General features: G+C 40.8%; 1 protein-coding gene across 1 annotated transcript in view; it reads right to left on the bottom strand.

The window, feature by feature from the left end:
- Nucleotides 1-17,973, bottom strand: part of piezo1 (piezo type mechanosensitive ion channel component 1 (Er blood group)) — a 162,628-nt gene that overhangs the window by 76,169 nt on the left and 68,486 nt on the right. The window contains exons 6-12 of the mRNA XM_072391535.1: nucleotides 13,555-13,768; nucleotides 12,873-13,044; nucleotides 9,360-9,452; nucleotides 7,437-7,506; nucleotides 3,597-3,700; nucleotides 3,371-3,450; nucleotides 2,187-2,367 (exon numbers count right to left, since the gene is read on the bottom strand). Coding sequence (XP_072247636.1) covers nucleotides 2,187-2,367; nucleotides 3,371-3,450; nucleotides 3,597-3,700; nucleotides 7,437-7,506; nucleotides 9,360-9,452; nucleotides 12,873-13,044; nucleotides 13,555-13,768 — 914 coding nt within the window. The remainder of the gene's footprint in view (nucleotides 1-2,186; nucleotides 2,368-3,370; nucleotides 3,451-3,596; nucleotides 3,701-7,436; nucleotides 7,507-9,359; nucleotides 9,453-12,872; nucleotides 13,045-13,554; nucleotides 13,769-17,973) is intronic.

Raw genomic sequence — 17,973 nt, 5'->3', positions numbered from 1 at the left:
TTGTCCGGGAGGGGCTCGGAGTAGAGCCACTGCTCCTCCGCATAGAGAGGAGCCAGATGAGGGGGCTCGGGCATCTGGTTAGGATGTATCCTGGACACCTCCCTGGTGAGGTGTTCCGGGCACATCCCACTGGGAGGAGACCCCGGGGAAGACCCAGGACACGTTGGAGAGACTATGTCTCTCGGCTGACCTGGGAACACCTCGGGGTCCCCCTGTAAGAGCTGAGGGAAGTGGCTAGTGACGGGGGTGTCTGGGCTTCTCTGCTCAAGCTGCTGCCCCGACACCTGACCCCCGGAGAAGCTGCAGATAATGGATGGATGGATAGATGGTAATCCAGGGTTTATCACTGAGCAAGCACTTTACTGTCCTTCACGTGGAAGTTAATGTAGTCACAGTCACGGTATTTATATAATCTCCATGGGGCTCACAGAATGCATTGCAGTCTTTAGCCTCAAATTACAAAGACTTTTGTTATCACAGGTTGCTGTCAGATTGAGTTCTGATTTTCCTAATGGAGGACAGGCAGGAGCTGTATGATTCCCTTACATTTACACAGAAAAAGCTAACGGTAAACCAGCATTACCTCCACCTTTGCTTTTGCTGCCACATCTGATGTGTCTGTTTGTATTATCGTAAAGTCAAGTAGAGTGCCATTTCAGTTCAGTATGGACCCCTGCAGCCATGTCTTCGTGCAACACATAATACTGAATTCTCTTAATTATTGCTGTATCCTCATCACCACGAGTGATGGGGTACTCAATTCCTTTTACTGACTCGAGTTTGTATGAGTCACTCACTAAAGTGAATCGGGTTTTCGAGTCACTTGAATCAGTCATCCAGAGTGTGCGCCACGCAATGTACAAACAAGTTCCAAACCACTCCAGTCCCCAAATCATTGTGAAAAAGGCTAAAAATCAAGAAACATTTATTTTTCTCTCTAAATAAATGCAAATAACCCAAATAGACAATAAATTAACATTCAGTGCGAAATAGTGAAAAATTATAATAAAATGTATGAAACTGTGCACAAATAGAACATTTAAATAACCTAAACAACAGTGCAAAAATAATAATATTCTAACAATAAACAGTGCACAATTAGAATAAAATAATTATGTACAGAATGAATGAACTCCTGCTTCCTTCAAAATGAGGCTGAGAGAGCGAGTAAGCCGTGAGCTGCCTGTGAACCACAAGTCGGGTATGAATCATGAATTCTGAATCGTGCGAAGCAGAGAGTTGGCGAGTCTCTCGGGTAAGGGAGCGGATCTACGAGCTGGGAAGGAGAGCGAGTGAGCTGGAGCAGAGCCGTTGCTTCAGCCACGGAGCTAATACAATTCCATCCATCCATTTTCTATACCGACAGTCCGTTAATCGGGTAGCGGGTGAGCTGGAGCCTATCTCAGCAGTCATCGGGCGAAAGGCGGGGTACACCCTGGACAGGTCCTAATACAATTCATTCAATTCAATTTATATAGCGCCAGATACAACAATTGTCATCTCAAGGCACTTAAGTAATATAGTCCAATTCAAGCCAATTGGAATTCAATTCATTGTAATCATAATCCAATTAATTAATATAGAGCCAATTAAAAAAATAATATCCTAGCTAAGGAAACCAACAAATTGCACCGAAACTTGTCTTCAGTCCAATCTCCCGTTCTGAGCGCGCCTGAGGCGACTCTGGAAAGGAACGACTCCCTTTTAACAGGAAGAAACCTCTGGCAGAACCAGAACCAGGAAGAAACCTCTGGCAGAACCAGACTCAGGAATGGTGGCCATCCGCCTCGACCATAAGTCAGCTTGATACGTTTACGCAATTGCAGTTAGAATAACAGTGGTGTGGCATGTCTGCTCTTTGCAGTTAGCTGGCAGTAGCAGCGGTGAGTCAGTGAACGGGTTAATGGAGACAATGACTCATAACTCCCGAGTCAATAAAAAGAATCTCGAGATTTGAACGATTGACTCATGAATCGCACATCACTAATCACCACTTCAAGTTTCCATTTAATTAGCTAATAATCACACATTTTTCATGATTAACGATGGAAGACATGGTTCCTCCAACTATAGTATATCAGATTTATATCACTTAACTTCATAGACAATCTACTTTCTCTGTCAACAATGGCCCATCAGTTATGGCTTGAAAGGCATGCATGAAAATATATTATGCCAAATCTTACCATAGCTCCTAGTCTTAGACAGGGGTACTGGGCTCTGTCCAATCCTAGTTGTTTAAGGCTCATGGTTCCCACAGTGGTGGGCAGCTCAGGCTGTAGTTCCATGGCCCAGATGTACTGCAGACAGCACAGAGTCAGGCTGTAGAGCAGGATGAATGGAGAGCACAATGTGGCTGCATGTCGTCTGAAAGAAAGGACATCTGCTTGATCAGATCCATTGTATGAAACAACTCACTACTGCTGTCAAAAATAAAACTAATCAAAAAGTATTTCAAATTTAAAGATGTAATCCAAACATGTTCAAAGATACTGTATTTTAACAATGTGAATACATTTTTTTCCACATTTTCTTGTTACTCCTCCAAGGTATATTATTGGACCAGAACAGAAAGGTACATTTAGCCATTTAAAGTGTAGAATTGTGTTGTTCTTTTAAAAAAGACAGAAAGGTAGAGTATGCACTAATTTTGAAGGTACGGGGCTTGTACTCTTCTTGCTGGACCAACAAAGCTTATGTTTGAATTTCTTACAGTGAAGTACACATACTTAATCAGATTAGCATAGGAGGGACATTTCATAGAAAATCAGACTGAAGGATTCCAACAAGGAGGTGAACGGGTGACATACATGTGGTTCTGTAAATGAACAGAATAGTATAGAAATGAGATTGCTACAGTCTGAGTAAGGGGTTACATGCTCACAAAGAAGAATGCATTCACCTGCCTCCTCATATATGTACACATATGTATGTATCGAAAAAAAATGAAAAGGTTTCAATGCTTAATCATCTTTGAGAAGCTCTTTTAAGAGGGAAGTGTTCCTATTCACATACTTTACATTCGGAAAAAAAAGAGAGGGAGACATCCACTGTACATCTTGCTCCTAACTGAACAGATCTGGTCAGAAGTCCACATGTTCAGCTCAGATTTGATGTGTGCTCAGGGAAAATGTTAATTTTCCGCAGAAGAATGTGACAACAGCTCTTCAGTTTTAAACATACAACATTCTGCCCCATCAACTTAAATATCATCCAAGAGGAATAACAATGTATGAAGGGACGCTTTCAGATTTAGTTTTAAACACTGACACTGTCCACTTTAAATGCCCAATCAAAGCTGTCACATGAAATGGTAAACAGGCTGTTTATTCAGCTCCCCATTTGTTACGACAATAAAAGTTAACAGTACCTGGCACGCATGATCCAGATGAGACAAGCCCACAGCAGCAGTACAAAAGTTAGCCAGCTGTGGTATGTGATGCTCCAAACCTAAATAACAAGCAGAAAAAGTGCAAAAGAACATGGAAAAATATAAACTGTGTGATGTAATACTAAAAATTCAGAGTAACTAATATCATGAAAACACAAGAGTGCTGAAACCAGTCTGTTTAATATGTGTATTAAATCATGGTTACCATCATGGCTATGAGAGCACAGACATAACTCTGCTGCATGACCACCTTTCCCAGCAATAAAAATGGGCTTTCATTCAACTGTCCAGTGTTGGCACCTCTAACACCTGTAAAAAAACAACATATCAGCAGTGAGTCACACTAAAGTTGCAACTGACATTGATGAATAATTGCATTGACACTTTGTGGTTGTTTCTACATCTTTTGCAAATTACAAATCTTTGTTACAAATTTAACACATTTCAAATGGAAAAATATGAACTTGTATAAATTTGGATGATTGTATTTACCTTATTTAAATATCATTGCAGCAGGTAAAATAAAAAAAGGCCACATATACAGGTGATAAGATATTAACATCTCAAGACAACCAAGATACCATTTTTACACTGTGGTGTATCAGTTCCCACACTTAGAGTTTATAACATTAGTTATTAATATTGTTATCATTATTATTATTGCTATTAGTAGAAGTGGTATCATTTAATTCATATACAGCATAATTTATATACAGCATATTTCACTTAAAAACCTGAAAGCTCATAACATTTTATCAAATTATGCCCACAACTCCAGAACCTGCAATACCTCACCATGGGTGGCAATGCAACAATTTTTGTAATTATCTAAAGTCGTAGTTCTTTCATTATCTTTAATAACTTATAAGCTCCTCCTACATTCATCTTAAGTTGTTAAGAAATTTTCAAGATGTTAATCTGTCTTTATTTTACAATCCAATGCATTTAAGCCAATTTTTTTTTTCCAAAAATTCAGAACAACCCATTAAAGTGTTCAATCTGAATTTTGAATGTAAAACATTTGCATCTCAAAATTGGCTACATGTACAGTCAGGGGTCATGACATATCAAAGTCACAGTGGCTCTCAAACCTGCACTGTTTGAGTCTAGCCAATCCCTCAGCATGCCCACTGGCTTGGTAAGAGGTTCTTTGGAGCGCATTCTGAGCTAATGCCAAAAGCTTTGATATCTATGCTGCCATGACCACTTACTGAAAAAAGCAGCCAACATGATCTATAATGCAATCCAACAGAGCAAACGTCAACTCCCAACAAGGCACAATATCCCTTTTCTAAGAGTGGGGGAAAAAACTACAGGGGAATTGCAGGGTCTCACCTGAGCTACCAGCCTCAGGTTATAATTGACAGCTAAAGGATACCAGGCAAGGCCTTAACTACCATAACTACCATAGAGGACACCGAGGTCGTGTCCTCGGTATTTTTTCTAAAAATGTTTTTGCTTAAATTGTGGTGATTTTATATTTGAAGAGCCAAGAGTAGCGCGACCATTTAATAAAACACTCGCTCAGTTTGGGCATACGTGCTGCGCGTCATCAACAACACGCACTGTCGCTAGGGTAACTACCACACACAAGTCGGACTTTGATGTTACCGCTACCGTTAGTGAGTCAGTCAGTCTCACCAGTCACTGGAAGAGGAGCACATCAAGCTAAAAAATATAGGTGAACAGCAGTTTAAGTGGTAGATGACTGTGAGAAAAAAGCATTTTAATGTGGAGATATTTTTTATTGCAGCCCAGGAAACATGAATCAAAGTTTAATTTTGGTTAACTCAGTCAGCACCGGTCGTCAATCAATTTCCACCGGTTGAGTCAACATTCATTTAGCGATTGAAATGTCAGCGACGTCTTCGATTGAAAATGAAACGTTTATTCAGTGTTGATTTCTCAGTGTTGGATGCTGAACCTGTTATATATTTCTGCCGGATGCCGGAGCACAACGCAGCAACACGGCACAGAGCGGATCGTGCGGGACAGGAAGTCGTGCGCAGAAGCAAAATAAAACACCCAGTTAATTTTCAAAATAATAATAAATAATTTTCTATGGTAACTTGCCCTTACTTCATGAGTCACCATAACAGTCCTTCAAAAAGCCTCAGAATGCCCCATTTTTACCTCAAAATTCAAAAGCTCCGTACCGCCCTCAAGGTTTTTTAAGATTTCTGACACATCTGAAAACATGATGTTGAAATGGCGTCTTGTTTTCATTTCTATCAGTTTAGTATTTGACTGTGTTTATAGATTCAAGATTCAAGAGTTTTATTTGTCACACACATAATCATACAGTGCAGTGAAATTTTCTTTTTACCTGCTACCAATAATCAAGGATAAGAATTTAAATATTAATATGTCAAATAAAAAAAACCTCGGCACAATAATTCCACACAAAATAAAAAAAATGCTTAAGTAAAAATGTGTAGGGTATTAAAATGTGTACAATATTAACAATATTATTGACATTAGCATTAAGGTGCAGGTGAGTGAGATAGTCATCTTTGGGCCAAGCAGCAAGAAGAGGAGCAGTGATAGAGGGAGAGCAGGTGCTATAAAAGGAAGAGACTATGCCAGTCCTGTATACGTTTTAAAAGTCAGATGTATAATGCATGATAATTGAAGTATTGTGTAAGATTATAATAGAAATGTGTTCAAAAGCTGGTTTTCCTTAACAAGAGTGAACAGATTAGGCACTATCAGCAACATGATAGTGTAATAGGGCTTGGGTATCTCTTTTAAATACTGAAGGAAATATGATGCATTTGTATATAAATAAATGTGAACATGTGAAAAAGTGATGATGCTTATGTAGTTTGTCTTTGAGGCAGGGAGGGCATTTTTTTAAAATAATTTTTATTAAAAAGCAGTTAGAGCAATTACATTGTTTGGATGCAACTTCTCCAGCTTTTGAAAAGACCCGCTCACATGGCACTGATGAGGCTGTGCATAGCAATTGTAGGGACCTGTTACTGGACTTGAAATCTGTTATTATTTTGGCACAGACGCATCCCGTTCACCGTTCCCGTTGGCAGATGCGTTTCCTTATAAACAGTTTGGCACCTCAGTCACAGGCAAAACAGCGGCTGTATCGGTCACGTGACTTTTTCTTAAAGCTATACGTGCACTGACATGGGGTTTCGCTCTATGAGCTCGGCACATTCACCGATGCATTTGCATTGCCAGACCCATCACTATTTTCCATAGTTTAGGGTTTTGTATTCCGGATCAGCTGCACTTTTGTTTGAATTGTTTAAATAAATCAAGTTTTACTTTTGAAATATCTACCCCCACCACGCAACACACCACCCTACATGACACAGTGAAAGGAACTCTGAATGCTTCAGCATACCAAGAGATTTTGGACAATTTCATGCTCCCAACTTTGTGGAAACAGTTTGGGGATGGCCCCTTCCTGTTCCAACATGACTGCGCACCAAGGTCCATAAAGACCTGGATGAGCCAGTTTGGTGTGGAAGAACCTGACTGGCCTGCACAGAGTCCTGACCTCAACCCGATAGAACACCTTTGGGATGAATTAGAGCGGAGACTGCGAGCCAAGCCTTCTGTCCAACATCAGTGTCTGACCTCACAAATGCGCTTCTGGAAGAATGGTCAAAAGTTCCCACAAACACACTCCTAAACCTTGTGGAAAGCTTGTCCAGAAGAGCTGAAGCTGTTATAGCTAAAAAGGGTGGGCTGACGTCATATTATACCCTATGGATTAAGAATGGGACGTCACTTAAGTTCCTATGCGTGTAAAGGCAGATGAGCTAATACATTTGGCAACATAGTGTATAAGCCACACCACAACAACAACACTTTTCCTATTTGGGGAAAAGCAAGTAGGATTAATGTCAACAGTCTAAGTTGGGGAAAGGTATTGACTACATTTTTATGTTCTGTCCAATCAGAATTAATCGATACATGTTCCACTGAAATGACACGCAGAAGCTGCATTACAGATATATACTATTCTATAAACTGTTCTAGTTACTTGAATGACATCTGTGGGAAAAAAAAGATAATTTGGTACCCAGATCTGTCGGACTTTCCCCGGTAACACTTTCTCCTTGACCTTCTGTTGGCATAGACACAAGCATGATCTGAAAAAAAAGCAGCACACTTTGAGTTACAGATACAACTCTTAACTCTCGATGTACAAATAATTTGTGATTAATCAAATAGGTTTTTGTCTCATAATCTGTTGCAATTCTAACCATATGATGGATTTTTAAATCAAAAGATACTAAATTCTCCTTTAAAAATGTTTTCGCTTTTTTCAATTGAAGGGCCCATGACATGCTTTTCCATGTTTTCTGGCTTATCTGTAGTGTTAAAATGCTGTATTATCAACTTAAACATCACCAAATCGAAAAAGAGGCATGTAGAAGAAACATATGATGGCATTTTATCGAGTAGTCTCAAACTCTCTCTTGTGAGACTTTTTTTCAACCCCTTTTTCATTCACATGTTCCTTGTATGGTAAAAAAGTAAGCACCCATGGGAGCTAGAGCATCCATGTTATCCTCCGCAAGCAGATAACAGAACCCTATCACAATGTAGGGAATGAGTGATCCTACTTAGCTTGGTACCGAGTTTTGCTTCAGAGATTCCTTAAGAAAATGTGTTTTTGGTTGTGAGGGCATTTTGACTCCTTTCAGCTTCATCTGTTCACTGCACTTCATAGATGACAGCTTTATGAACAAGAACCAGTACAACACTTCCTTTCCAGAGAGACTGGAGCTGAAAGTGTACATGCAGGGTGCACGCTCAATCAAAAATTACATTCAACGTCAGAAGAGAGCCCCCCCCTTTAGTAAAAAATTACTTAAAAATGTGACTGCTGCTCATCACCACGCTGATTTTATTGTGCTCATGCACAACACAGAGTTCTGGAAGGCGTTGGGTACCTTGGACACTACAATAGCTTTGCTAGATTTGTAGGTTGATTTTTTACTGAACAATGCAAAGGATACATGCCATCAGAAGTAACACTGTTGGTGTTAGATGTGTACTTGGAGAGCACTCCTCCCCTACTTTGGGGCACTTTTCGGTCATTTTGAGGCACTTTGACAGAAAATGAAAGAGGCCACTCTCCTTCCACTTTGGGTTACTTTTCGGTTATCTTGGGGCACTTTGACAGAAAATGAGAGAGGCCACTGTCCTTCCATTTTGGGGTACACCACACTGATTTTATTGTGCTCATGCACAACACAGAGTTCTGGAAGGCGTTGGGTACCTTGGACACTACAGTAGCTTTGCTGGATTTGTAGGTTGATTTTTTACTGAACAATGCAAAGGATAGTCTGCCACATGCCATCAGAAGTAACACGGTTGGTGTTAGATGTGTACTTGGAGTGTGATACAGTCATCTGAATATACTCCAGTGATAACTAACCTCACTGATTCAAAGAGTAAAGAGCGATTTCCTCTTCCTTATTTTCTTAGTCACTGGCAAACAATGGTGTGGTTAAGTTTCCACTGTCAGCTGGCGTGGAATGTCAGTTAGATGTTTTAAATGCCAATAAAATTAGAATATGTGAACATGTTTTTTGTTGAAACAGTTGCAAGAATGGTTTTGATTTTAAACAGGCATATGTAAATATCATACTGTTATGCTGACTAGAGTAAATGCACATAGTGATATCTGCTGTTGGAATTAAACTGTTGGAGTTAAGGCAAAGGTAATGGTGCAGTAATTAAGTACAGTACAGTAAATCATAAATTTGTTCTGTTGTCAGACCATTTTTTGCTGACGACCTCTCCAAGGGAAAAAGCAGGTCGGACATGACAATATAAAAACTGAAAGAACAGAGCGTGTGTACATTTCAACATGTTGACAGTAGAGGTATCCGGAAAAGGAAGGTGAAAAATGAGCAACACTTAATACCAATAAAACAGCTGTAAAGAGCCACACAGATTAAATCCTAATATATAGCCAACAGGATATCTCTACCTGTGTGTCATCTTCAGAATTGTTTCTCTGTTGATTCCAAGACCTTAACTCCACCAAGTCTTCCTTCAACTCGTTTTCCTTCTGTTGCTCAACCTGCCAAAGTAAAATACATTTACAAATACATATCAAACCTGACTTTTTTTTAAAAGAAATAATAAATTCACTACACATGATAGTTTTGATTGGTCATTGTTCTGTCCCTCATATTACATTTTGCATTAATACTTTGATAACTGATAGTTCGTAGTCATTTGTTCAATGATTAAGTTAGTAAATGTGCCTTCAACGCAAATACAATGATTCTAAGTCTATTCTGTAGTAAATGTCACCATCTAGTGGTAACATGAGTAGCAGCATGACCACCCCCCCTTCATTTTGGGAATTTTTTTGGTGACTTTGGATCACTTTGGCCGAAATGACATAGGCCACTCCTCCCCAACTTTGGGGCACTTTTCAGTCATTTTGAGGCACTTTGACAGAAAATGAAAGAGGCCACTCTCCTTCCACTTTGGGTTACTTTTCGGTTATCATGGGGCACTTTGACAGAAAATGAGAGAGGCCACTCTCCGCACACTTTGGGGCAATTTTTGGTCATCTTGGGGCACTTTGACAGAAAATGGAAGAGGTCACTCCCCTTCCATTTTCGGGTACTTTTTGGTCATCTTGGGGCACTTTGGCCGAAAGTGACAGAGTTGACTCCCCCCCAACTTTGGGGCATTTTTGGTCATCTAGGGGCACTTAGGGAAATGCAGCATGTAAACAAAGGGTTCACTTTGGAACACTTTCGTCTTTGAAAAAGAATTGGACTCAATTGGCGGATGGTCCAATTTGGCACACTTTTCTGATGGTACAGGTGGCCGAAAGTGAATACTTGCTCAACCTAAACGCCACCTGGTGTTGTTAAAAGAGAAAAGTGGCTGAAAGAGCACAGAGGGTTCCCAAGCCCTAAGTGTCCAGAGGGAAATGCCCTATGTGCCCGAGCAGTCAGAGGGAAACGCCCAATGTGCCCGAGCATTTTGAGGGAAACACCCTATGTGCCCGAGCAGTCTTAACGCCCTATGCGATAAGGAATATTGCATCACTTCCTGTTACCTTGATTGTGTTCTGTCGAACTTCTCGATCCAATTGGGCTATTTAAAACCACTCAATTTCTCCTTATAATTTCCACATTTTTGCATAGTTAACTCTATCGCATACTTGTTATATTCTAAAGCTCACTCTTACAGATATTTGGTGTTTATTTTCACTTTTTAGCGGTGTGTCTGGTACTCTAGCCTTCCATAGCTACTAATTCTCTCCCTCCATCTACGGCTTTCACCGTGTGTCAGATGTTTAGTTACTCCTCTGCCTCCTCTAGTGGTAATGGTACATGTAACAAATGTAGTCTTTTTGTAGTTTTGGAGACGAAGTTATCTGAATTTGAAGCTCAGCTCTGCACCATTGAAAACCACCCGATAGCGAGCCAGGGCCCTTCAGTCAGTGCAGTGCCACCTAGCGTAGCTAACCCTGTTAGCCAATACTTTGCAAAACCCGAGAAGCCTGGACCCCAGACTGGCTGGGTCACCATTGACCTGTCCACGTTTCAAACAGATTTTTCATCTGTAATAGTGTTAAAATCAGGAACATCCTGTCTCAGAGTGATGCAGGATTGGACTACTGTAATTCCTTATTATTGGGCTGTCCCACAGATTCTCTGAAAAGCCTCCAGCTGATCCAAAATGTTGCAGCCAGAGTTCTGATGAGATCTAACAGCAGAGATCATGTTTATCCAGTTTTAGCTTCTCTTCATTGGCTCCCTGTTAAATTCAGAATAGAATTTAAGATTCTTCTCCTCACATATAAAGCTCTTAATGACCGAGCTCCATCATATCTTAAAGAGCTCATTGTTGGATATTATGTTGGATGGTGAGCTAATGTTTGCTGTTCTTGATGTTGCTGAGGTTTTTTTTCCCAGCCTCACATTGTACTCCCCATGGAGTATAGTCTGGTGGCTATGTTTTTTCCCCCTCTCCTCTCCTCTTGTCCCCTGCTCCCGTTTTTTTCTCGCTGAGAAACATGTTCAGCTGATTGTCTTCGTCCATGCTTCCATCAGTCTTATCCCCTTTCACCTTAAAGCCTGTAATGTCAATCATCCCATACCACACCTTTCAGGTTGTTCTGCTATAGCTTTCTTTTTAGCTTTTTTCTGTACACCTACTTGCTCTCTGTTATTCTTTTTTCAGCTGTTTTTGAACAGTTCCCTAATAACTCCCTGTCTCCCTACCTAAAGACTTTCTTCTTCATGTTCAGTAGTTTTTTCAGGTCAAGTGCATGGCTCCTACCCTCGGGGTAAAAGTTCTGTAGCATCCATGTCAAAACAGCTAGACACCAGAACAGCTTCTTCCCTCAAGCTATCAGGCTGCTGAACTGACCTGTATTAACACCAGGGCTCTCAAGGCTCACGCTCACATGCCACACATGGTATTTCTCACGCTGAAAAAAAAGTATAATATAAATTTCTTTGGTGCACCGCTGTTGCTATGCAAATGGCAGGAAACAAGCACGTCTCCCATGAGTCTGAGCAGAGCAACACTAACAACAACACTAATAATAATACAAGTAATTAAAGACCTGTCCAACAATACCCCCAGCCACCCCACCCCTCCTCCGTTGGCCGGGTCGCAGGAGTGGGGGGGCGGGTTTCTCACTCTTGCCTTCATTCAAAACTTGAGAGCCCTGATTTAGACAGCTTCTGTCTAAATACAGGTCAGAGGAGCAGAAAGACCGCAGAGGATCAGTTAGCTATCAGTGGGGATGGACACAAAGTAAACTGTATGTTATACTAAACTGAGTGTTTCTCTGTATTTTCTGGGGTCAGTCTGAGCTGAGTCTCAGCTTGGGAATGAGCACTAGCAGAATCCATGAAAGTCCAGAGCTCAGTGCTGGGTTGTTGCTGAATCGTGTGGAATGGAGAAAAAACAAGCCATTTTCTGTTTTGTTTGGTTTGATTTTAATCCCAATAATGAAATTCTTCTTTGTACATTTGTTTAATAATTAAAAGGATGCATGAACATGAATGTAGCACTGGATGCCAGGTATATGGATACAAGGTCACCACTGTCCACAACATTATGTTTGTACAAGAAACAAGGTGTCACAGTGTAGTTGTAAAATTAGTGGCTTCTTTTCAACAACAGTTCTGCTTGTTTGCACCCTATGCAAATTTGTGTTGGTCTTTATTTATTTTATGTGTCGTGTAGAAAAAAGAGCTTATTTCCTATCTATCAGGGGGGTATTTTGAATAAAAAAGCAGGTTATTTAACCCTTTCTTGGTTTCGATAACAGGACTACGTTATGCAACGGTTTCAAGATGGAAAAAAACTTGTTTTTCTTAAACCTTTCCAATAATTTACTAGGTAAACCCAAAGTAAAGTTCTTTTATATAAACTGAAATTAAAACACTGAAGAACAGGCACATGTTATTGCCATACTTTCTGTTTAATACATTCAGTACCAATGTAAAGTAAAACATACCTGGTTAGGAGCTGAATGACATCCTGTTTTAAGGACAGCTGCAACAGTAACATAGAGGAAAAAGAGTATTCCTGGGTTGACGTAAACTGGCCAATCATGATTAGCATTAAGGATGAGCTCATCAGGTAGAGAGCAGTTTCCTGGTATGATGATGTCCTTCAGACCAAAAAGTCTAGACAAAAAACACAGATGAAGAGGCAGAGAGAAGAGCTGAGTCATAAAAGAGCAGCCAGTTAATCAATGGCATGCAAAACAATGGTTTGTATGCAATTATAAAAACAATGATGTGGTGTGGATAAAACGTTAAGATTAGATGTGAAAAGGTGGAAGCAGAAACGGGCAGGATCCTTATAGCTCACAACAGCAACTCTTGTACCCCGTACAACCACAGCAAGTCGCTCAGAATCGCTCAGAAGACCCAGCCATATGCCTTCTCCAGGTCCACAAAACATGTAGATTGGGTGGTCAAACTTTCATGATCCCCTCAGTAGTTCTGCAAGGTCTACTGTTCCACGACATGGCAAAACCACACGGCTCCACTTGAATCAGAGGTTTGACAGACAACTCAGAGCCTCCTTTTCAATATCCTGGCATAAACTTATCCAACCTTGTTGGTTAACCCACTAAAATAATTTTAACTAAAACATTTCATAGCTTCATGCACAGTGTGTTACAGTCTTACCTGGCCCACAAGCTGTGTGGTGGGAAGAGGGCCTGGGCCAGTAAACTCTGGTACATGTACAGACAAACCATGTGACCTGCAGTGAAGAAGCCAACCATCACACAGAAAGCATTGAAACCCAGGTGACTGATGGGGAGATGGCATGCCCACCATGAGCACACACCAATGAAAAGCAAGAAGTAGATGGCTGAGAAGGCAGAGGGCAGTGTGATGCCTGGGTAGAAAAGGTGAGAGACACATATTAAAATATGTAGAAAGCCATATCATCACATGCAACTTGTGTGTTTTGAATTTAATTAAGTTGGATATAATTGAATCTTGTTAAATCATAATATTTAAAACAGAGAAAGTCAAAATGTGGCACTGAAAAACACAACCCAAACTGAAAAATATAACGACGGAGCGAACAACAATCGAAAAAGTTTCACAGAAAAATAAAATACAATCCTGACAATAAAAAAAGTCTTCCATTCAACTTCCATTCAAACAGTTTATTTTTGCATGACTTTTTTTTTTTAATTAGTGTTTTTCACTTTCAGAATTTATCAATGTTTTGGCATGGGGTAGAGCTAGTAGCCTTCTTGTGCAGCCGACTGGTTATGTTTGATGTTACGAACCAGGGACACTTTTATATGTATCCCCAATTCCGAAAAAGTTGGGACGATTTGTAAATCGTGAATAAAAACCAAATACTATGATTTTCATAAACCAATATTGTATTCATACAATACAATATAACAGTTACCATGTCAAATGATGATAGTGAGGTATTTTACTATTTCATTAATATGTTAACTCATATTGAATTTGATGGCATCAAAAACGTTGGGACAGGTCCATGTTTCACACTGTGTAGGATCCCCTTTTCTTTTATCAACAGTCTGTATGTCATGATCTGTGTTATTTTGTATTTTTCTGGTTGTCTAGTTCCTATGAGTTTAGTCTGTTTAGTTTAGTCTTGCCATTTCTTGTTTTCCCCAGTTCCCTCCTGTCAGTAACCAGTTCCACTCCCATCGCCCGTGTTAATTCCCTTCAGCTGTAGCATATCACTAATCACTCTCTCCACAGTATGTAGTCTCCAAGTTCCTTTCAGTCTTGGTCAGATCATCGCCGTCTTCACCGTCTCTATGCCCATGCTATTCCTTCCGAGTTTTGTACAGTTTAGTTTTGTTATTTCTCTCAGGTGTTTTCTAGTTCTTTAGTTTCATGTTTTTCCAGCGTTGCTGTGATTTTTATTTATATACAATAAACCCCTTAAGTTTCTCTCTGGCTCCTGTCCCGTGTCTGCATCTGGGTCCTCCTCCTTCGTCTCCATCGATGACCGTGACACTGTAAATATCTGGGAACTGAGGAGACCACCTGCTGGTCCTTTGGGAGAGGAATGTTGTCCCATTTTTGTCTGACATAGAATTCTGCTGCTCAACAGTCCTGGCTCTTCTTTGTCATAATTTATGTTTAATGATCCTCCAAATGTTTTCAGTATGTGAAAGATCTAGACTGCAGGCAGGCTAGTCCAGCTAGTCCAGACTTTTCTACCCTTTTCCCCTTCTACTACGAAGCTATGCTGTTGGAATAGATGCAGTATATGGCTTAGCATTATCTTCCTGAAATATGCAAGAATATTGATGGGAGTATCTGGATGGGAGCATATATTGCTCTAAAAACTGTATATACCTTTCAGCATTGGTGTTGTGATCCATGGTAGAGAAGATTATGGTGGACTCAAATGCATGCACAGGTAAACTAGTGATGAACCAAAGAAGTCTATTAAACAAACCAAGGCAACAGAATATCCAAAAACTTACCTAAAAAAGAACCCTAAATAAACAAAAAGCAAGCATAAAGAAACAACAAGACTGGGAAACACTATGATAGAGACAACAACGAAGACTAAAAATAAACTACAATACAAAACCAAAATACTAAAACCCTAGTAGAAGAGGGTCTGGATGAGGGACCAACCAGACAGGGCTAAGTGTTCAAGAGGGCATCCTGGAGTCTGATGGAGTGATCTGCGCAGGAATCACCATAGATGTAGGGTAAGCCTGACAGACATGACAGAAGAAAGACAGACAAGGTGGAGGTCGGTTGACTAGCAGACAGGACAGGCAGAAAGAGACTAGTGAAGGAGTAACCTAGCAGGCGCCCTTGGATACATGTGGAGAAGCCCCTTTCTGGGCCCCCTTGGGGATTTTGAGTTGAGGGACTAGGGTCGTGGTGTAGTGCCGCCAGATCCCAAACCAGTGAGAGGAACAAGTGGGGTGACATCTGTAGACCCTAGTGCAGGAACAGGAACTGGAACAGGACTTGGCAGGGTGTCGTCTGCAAAGCCCCGAGCAGAAAGTGTTATGAATCTCCAGATTTTGCAATCTGCCCTTCTGTTTTACTTTCCCTTCTCCTTGTGTGTGTTGTTTGTCTTGTCTTACCCTGCGTGTGTGTGGTGTGGTTGTGGCCATGGCTGGCTCTCTGCCCTAGCAGGGTCCTCAGGCACAGCTGCTCCACATCAGTTCTGTAACGATCATGCTTGGCTGTGCTGTTGTTTTGGTTTCTGAGTCTTAGGTGGGATTGGCAGGATCCAAGGAACCCTGGGGTCTTTATAGGAGCTGCAGGAGCAACTAGTCTTCGCTAGAATCACTCACTTCCCATGTGGTAATTCGGCTCACTCCTATGTTTAGCAGCAAGTTTATCCCTAGGGATTACCTTGTCTTTTGTCTCCTGCAGTATTGCTGCTCATCTCCCTCATCCTTTCTCCATGCACTAGTGTCCTTGTAACTGTATCATCATCTTTGGTTGGATTCCGTTCGTCTGCCTGCTCCTCTTCCTGCCTGCTCACCAAGCCACCGACTCAGGACCTTACACCACAGCCAGCATCCCTCCTCAGACTTGGAATGCCTCTGTATTACACGTAAGGACAGAACTACCACATTGGACAATTCACCAGCCGGTCTCCCTCCTCCCACCCCTACCCCTTGTGTACAGTGTTCTTGACGGCTAGTCCACTAGCCGTGACAAGTTCGTCAAGCTCGGCCACATATCTACCCCAGTCTTACTTTCACTCAGCACCAGATTGTTGTGTATTCAACATTGGTACTCCCAACCAGATTTCCTAAGTCTTGTTCTTACCTGACTCTGCCTTGTTCTAATCGTGTCTTCTCTAAGTCCTGTAGGAAGCCTGCCATAACACGAACTTGCTGCCATTCAGAATACAGATCCCAACTTCGGCAAAAAAATGTAATTCCTGGACTACTCATCATAGAGCCATGACCACAACCACAGAAGACCCGAGGTGATCATCAGAATTCTTATTATTATTATTGGATTTCCAAGTCTGTAACACCGCTCCCCCAAGGAACACTCACATGTCTGCCTGCTCGTCGAACCATCCACTCACCTAAGACCTCTCGGACTACTATTGATTAATCCCTGTACCTAAACTCTATCTGTAATAAAATTGTTTACACTTTTACTTCTAGTGTTCGGTCTTCTCACAGGGTCCAGAACCTTCCTTGTGACAGGAAATGGTGGAGAGGCAACATCTGCAAACGCTCCGGGCAGAAGCTGTGGTAGCTTTTTAGGCTTAGCATGCTTAGGCAGCAACGTATCCAATGGCAAAGGTGAAAACTGTGGCTAAAACAAAAGCTGTAAAAAAAAGCATAGGCTCTGGCAAAAACTGTGCCCCAAGCAAAACAGAAAACCAATTCTTAGGGCTAAAACAAGAATACAATAGAATCTAACACAGAGGATTAAAGACTAAGGGTGATTTCACACTGGCGCTGTTTGGTCCGGACCAGAGTTTGTTTCCTCGGATAGTTTACTTCTTTCGGGAGGTGTGAAAGTTAATATGTAAATGAAGAAAAAGTTGGAAAACATCTTGTTAGCAGATGTGGAGTAGTGAGAAGGTGTGAATTGTGAATGGCAGAAAAAGGCTGAAAACAACAGATTTCCATTTTTGGTCCGAGCAAAGCAATTTCTTCTTGCTCATGTTTTTTTCCCTCACTAGTCAGTGATCATTTTAGGCATTAGCACCCCAAACAAACAGCTGTTGTAACTGTATGATTGTCCAGACAGTTTGATCCTATTTCAAAAGTGCAGTGTGAAAGTAAACCAAACCAAATAAAGGTGTGAAAGCGCCCTAAAACAGAATACAGAAAGAATAAGGCTCAAAGAAAATAGCAGAACTCAAAACAGGAACTAAACCAAAACATATAACAGAAACTTAACCATGACATTAAGAATAACTGAAACAGAACATCGGACAAAAACCAAATCAATTATGATAATCAGATAAATAAAGTGAGCATAACATGGGAAACCTAGAGACTAAAAGTAAAAGAGTAAACGAGAAAACAAAAACCCATAAACTAAAACCCATCAACATAACAAAATCCACAAACCCTAACAGATGGGGCCTTTCCAGAT

The sequence above is a fragment of the Leuresthes tenuis genome, unplaced genomic scaffold, assembly GCF_036924035.1.
Source record: "Leuresthes tenuis unplaced genomic scaffold, fLeuTen1.0.hap1 SCAF_8, whole genome shotgun sequence".
Taxonomy (NCBI): Eukaryota; Metazoa; Chordata; class Actinopteri; order Atheriniformes; family Atherinopsidae; genus Leuresthes; species Leuresthes tenuis.
Note: the sequence above shows the minus strand (reverse complement) of the source record. Positions and strands in the feature narration are given on the sequence as shown.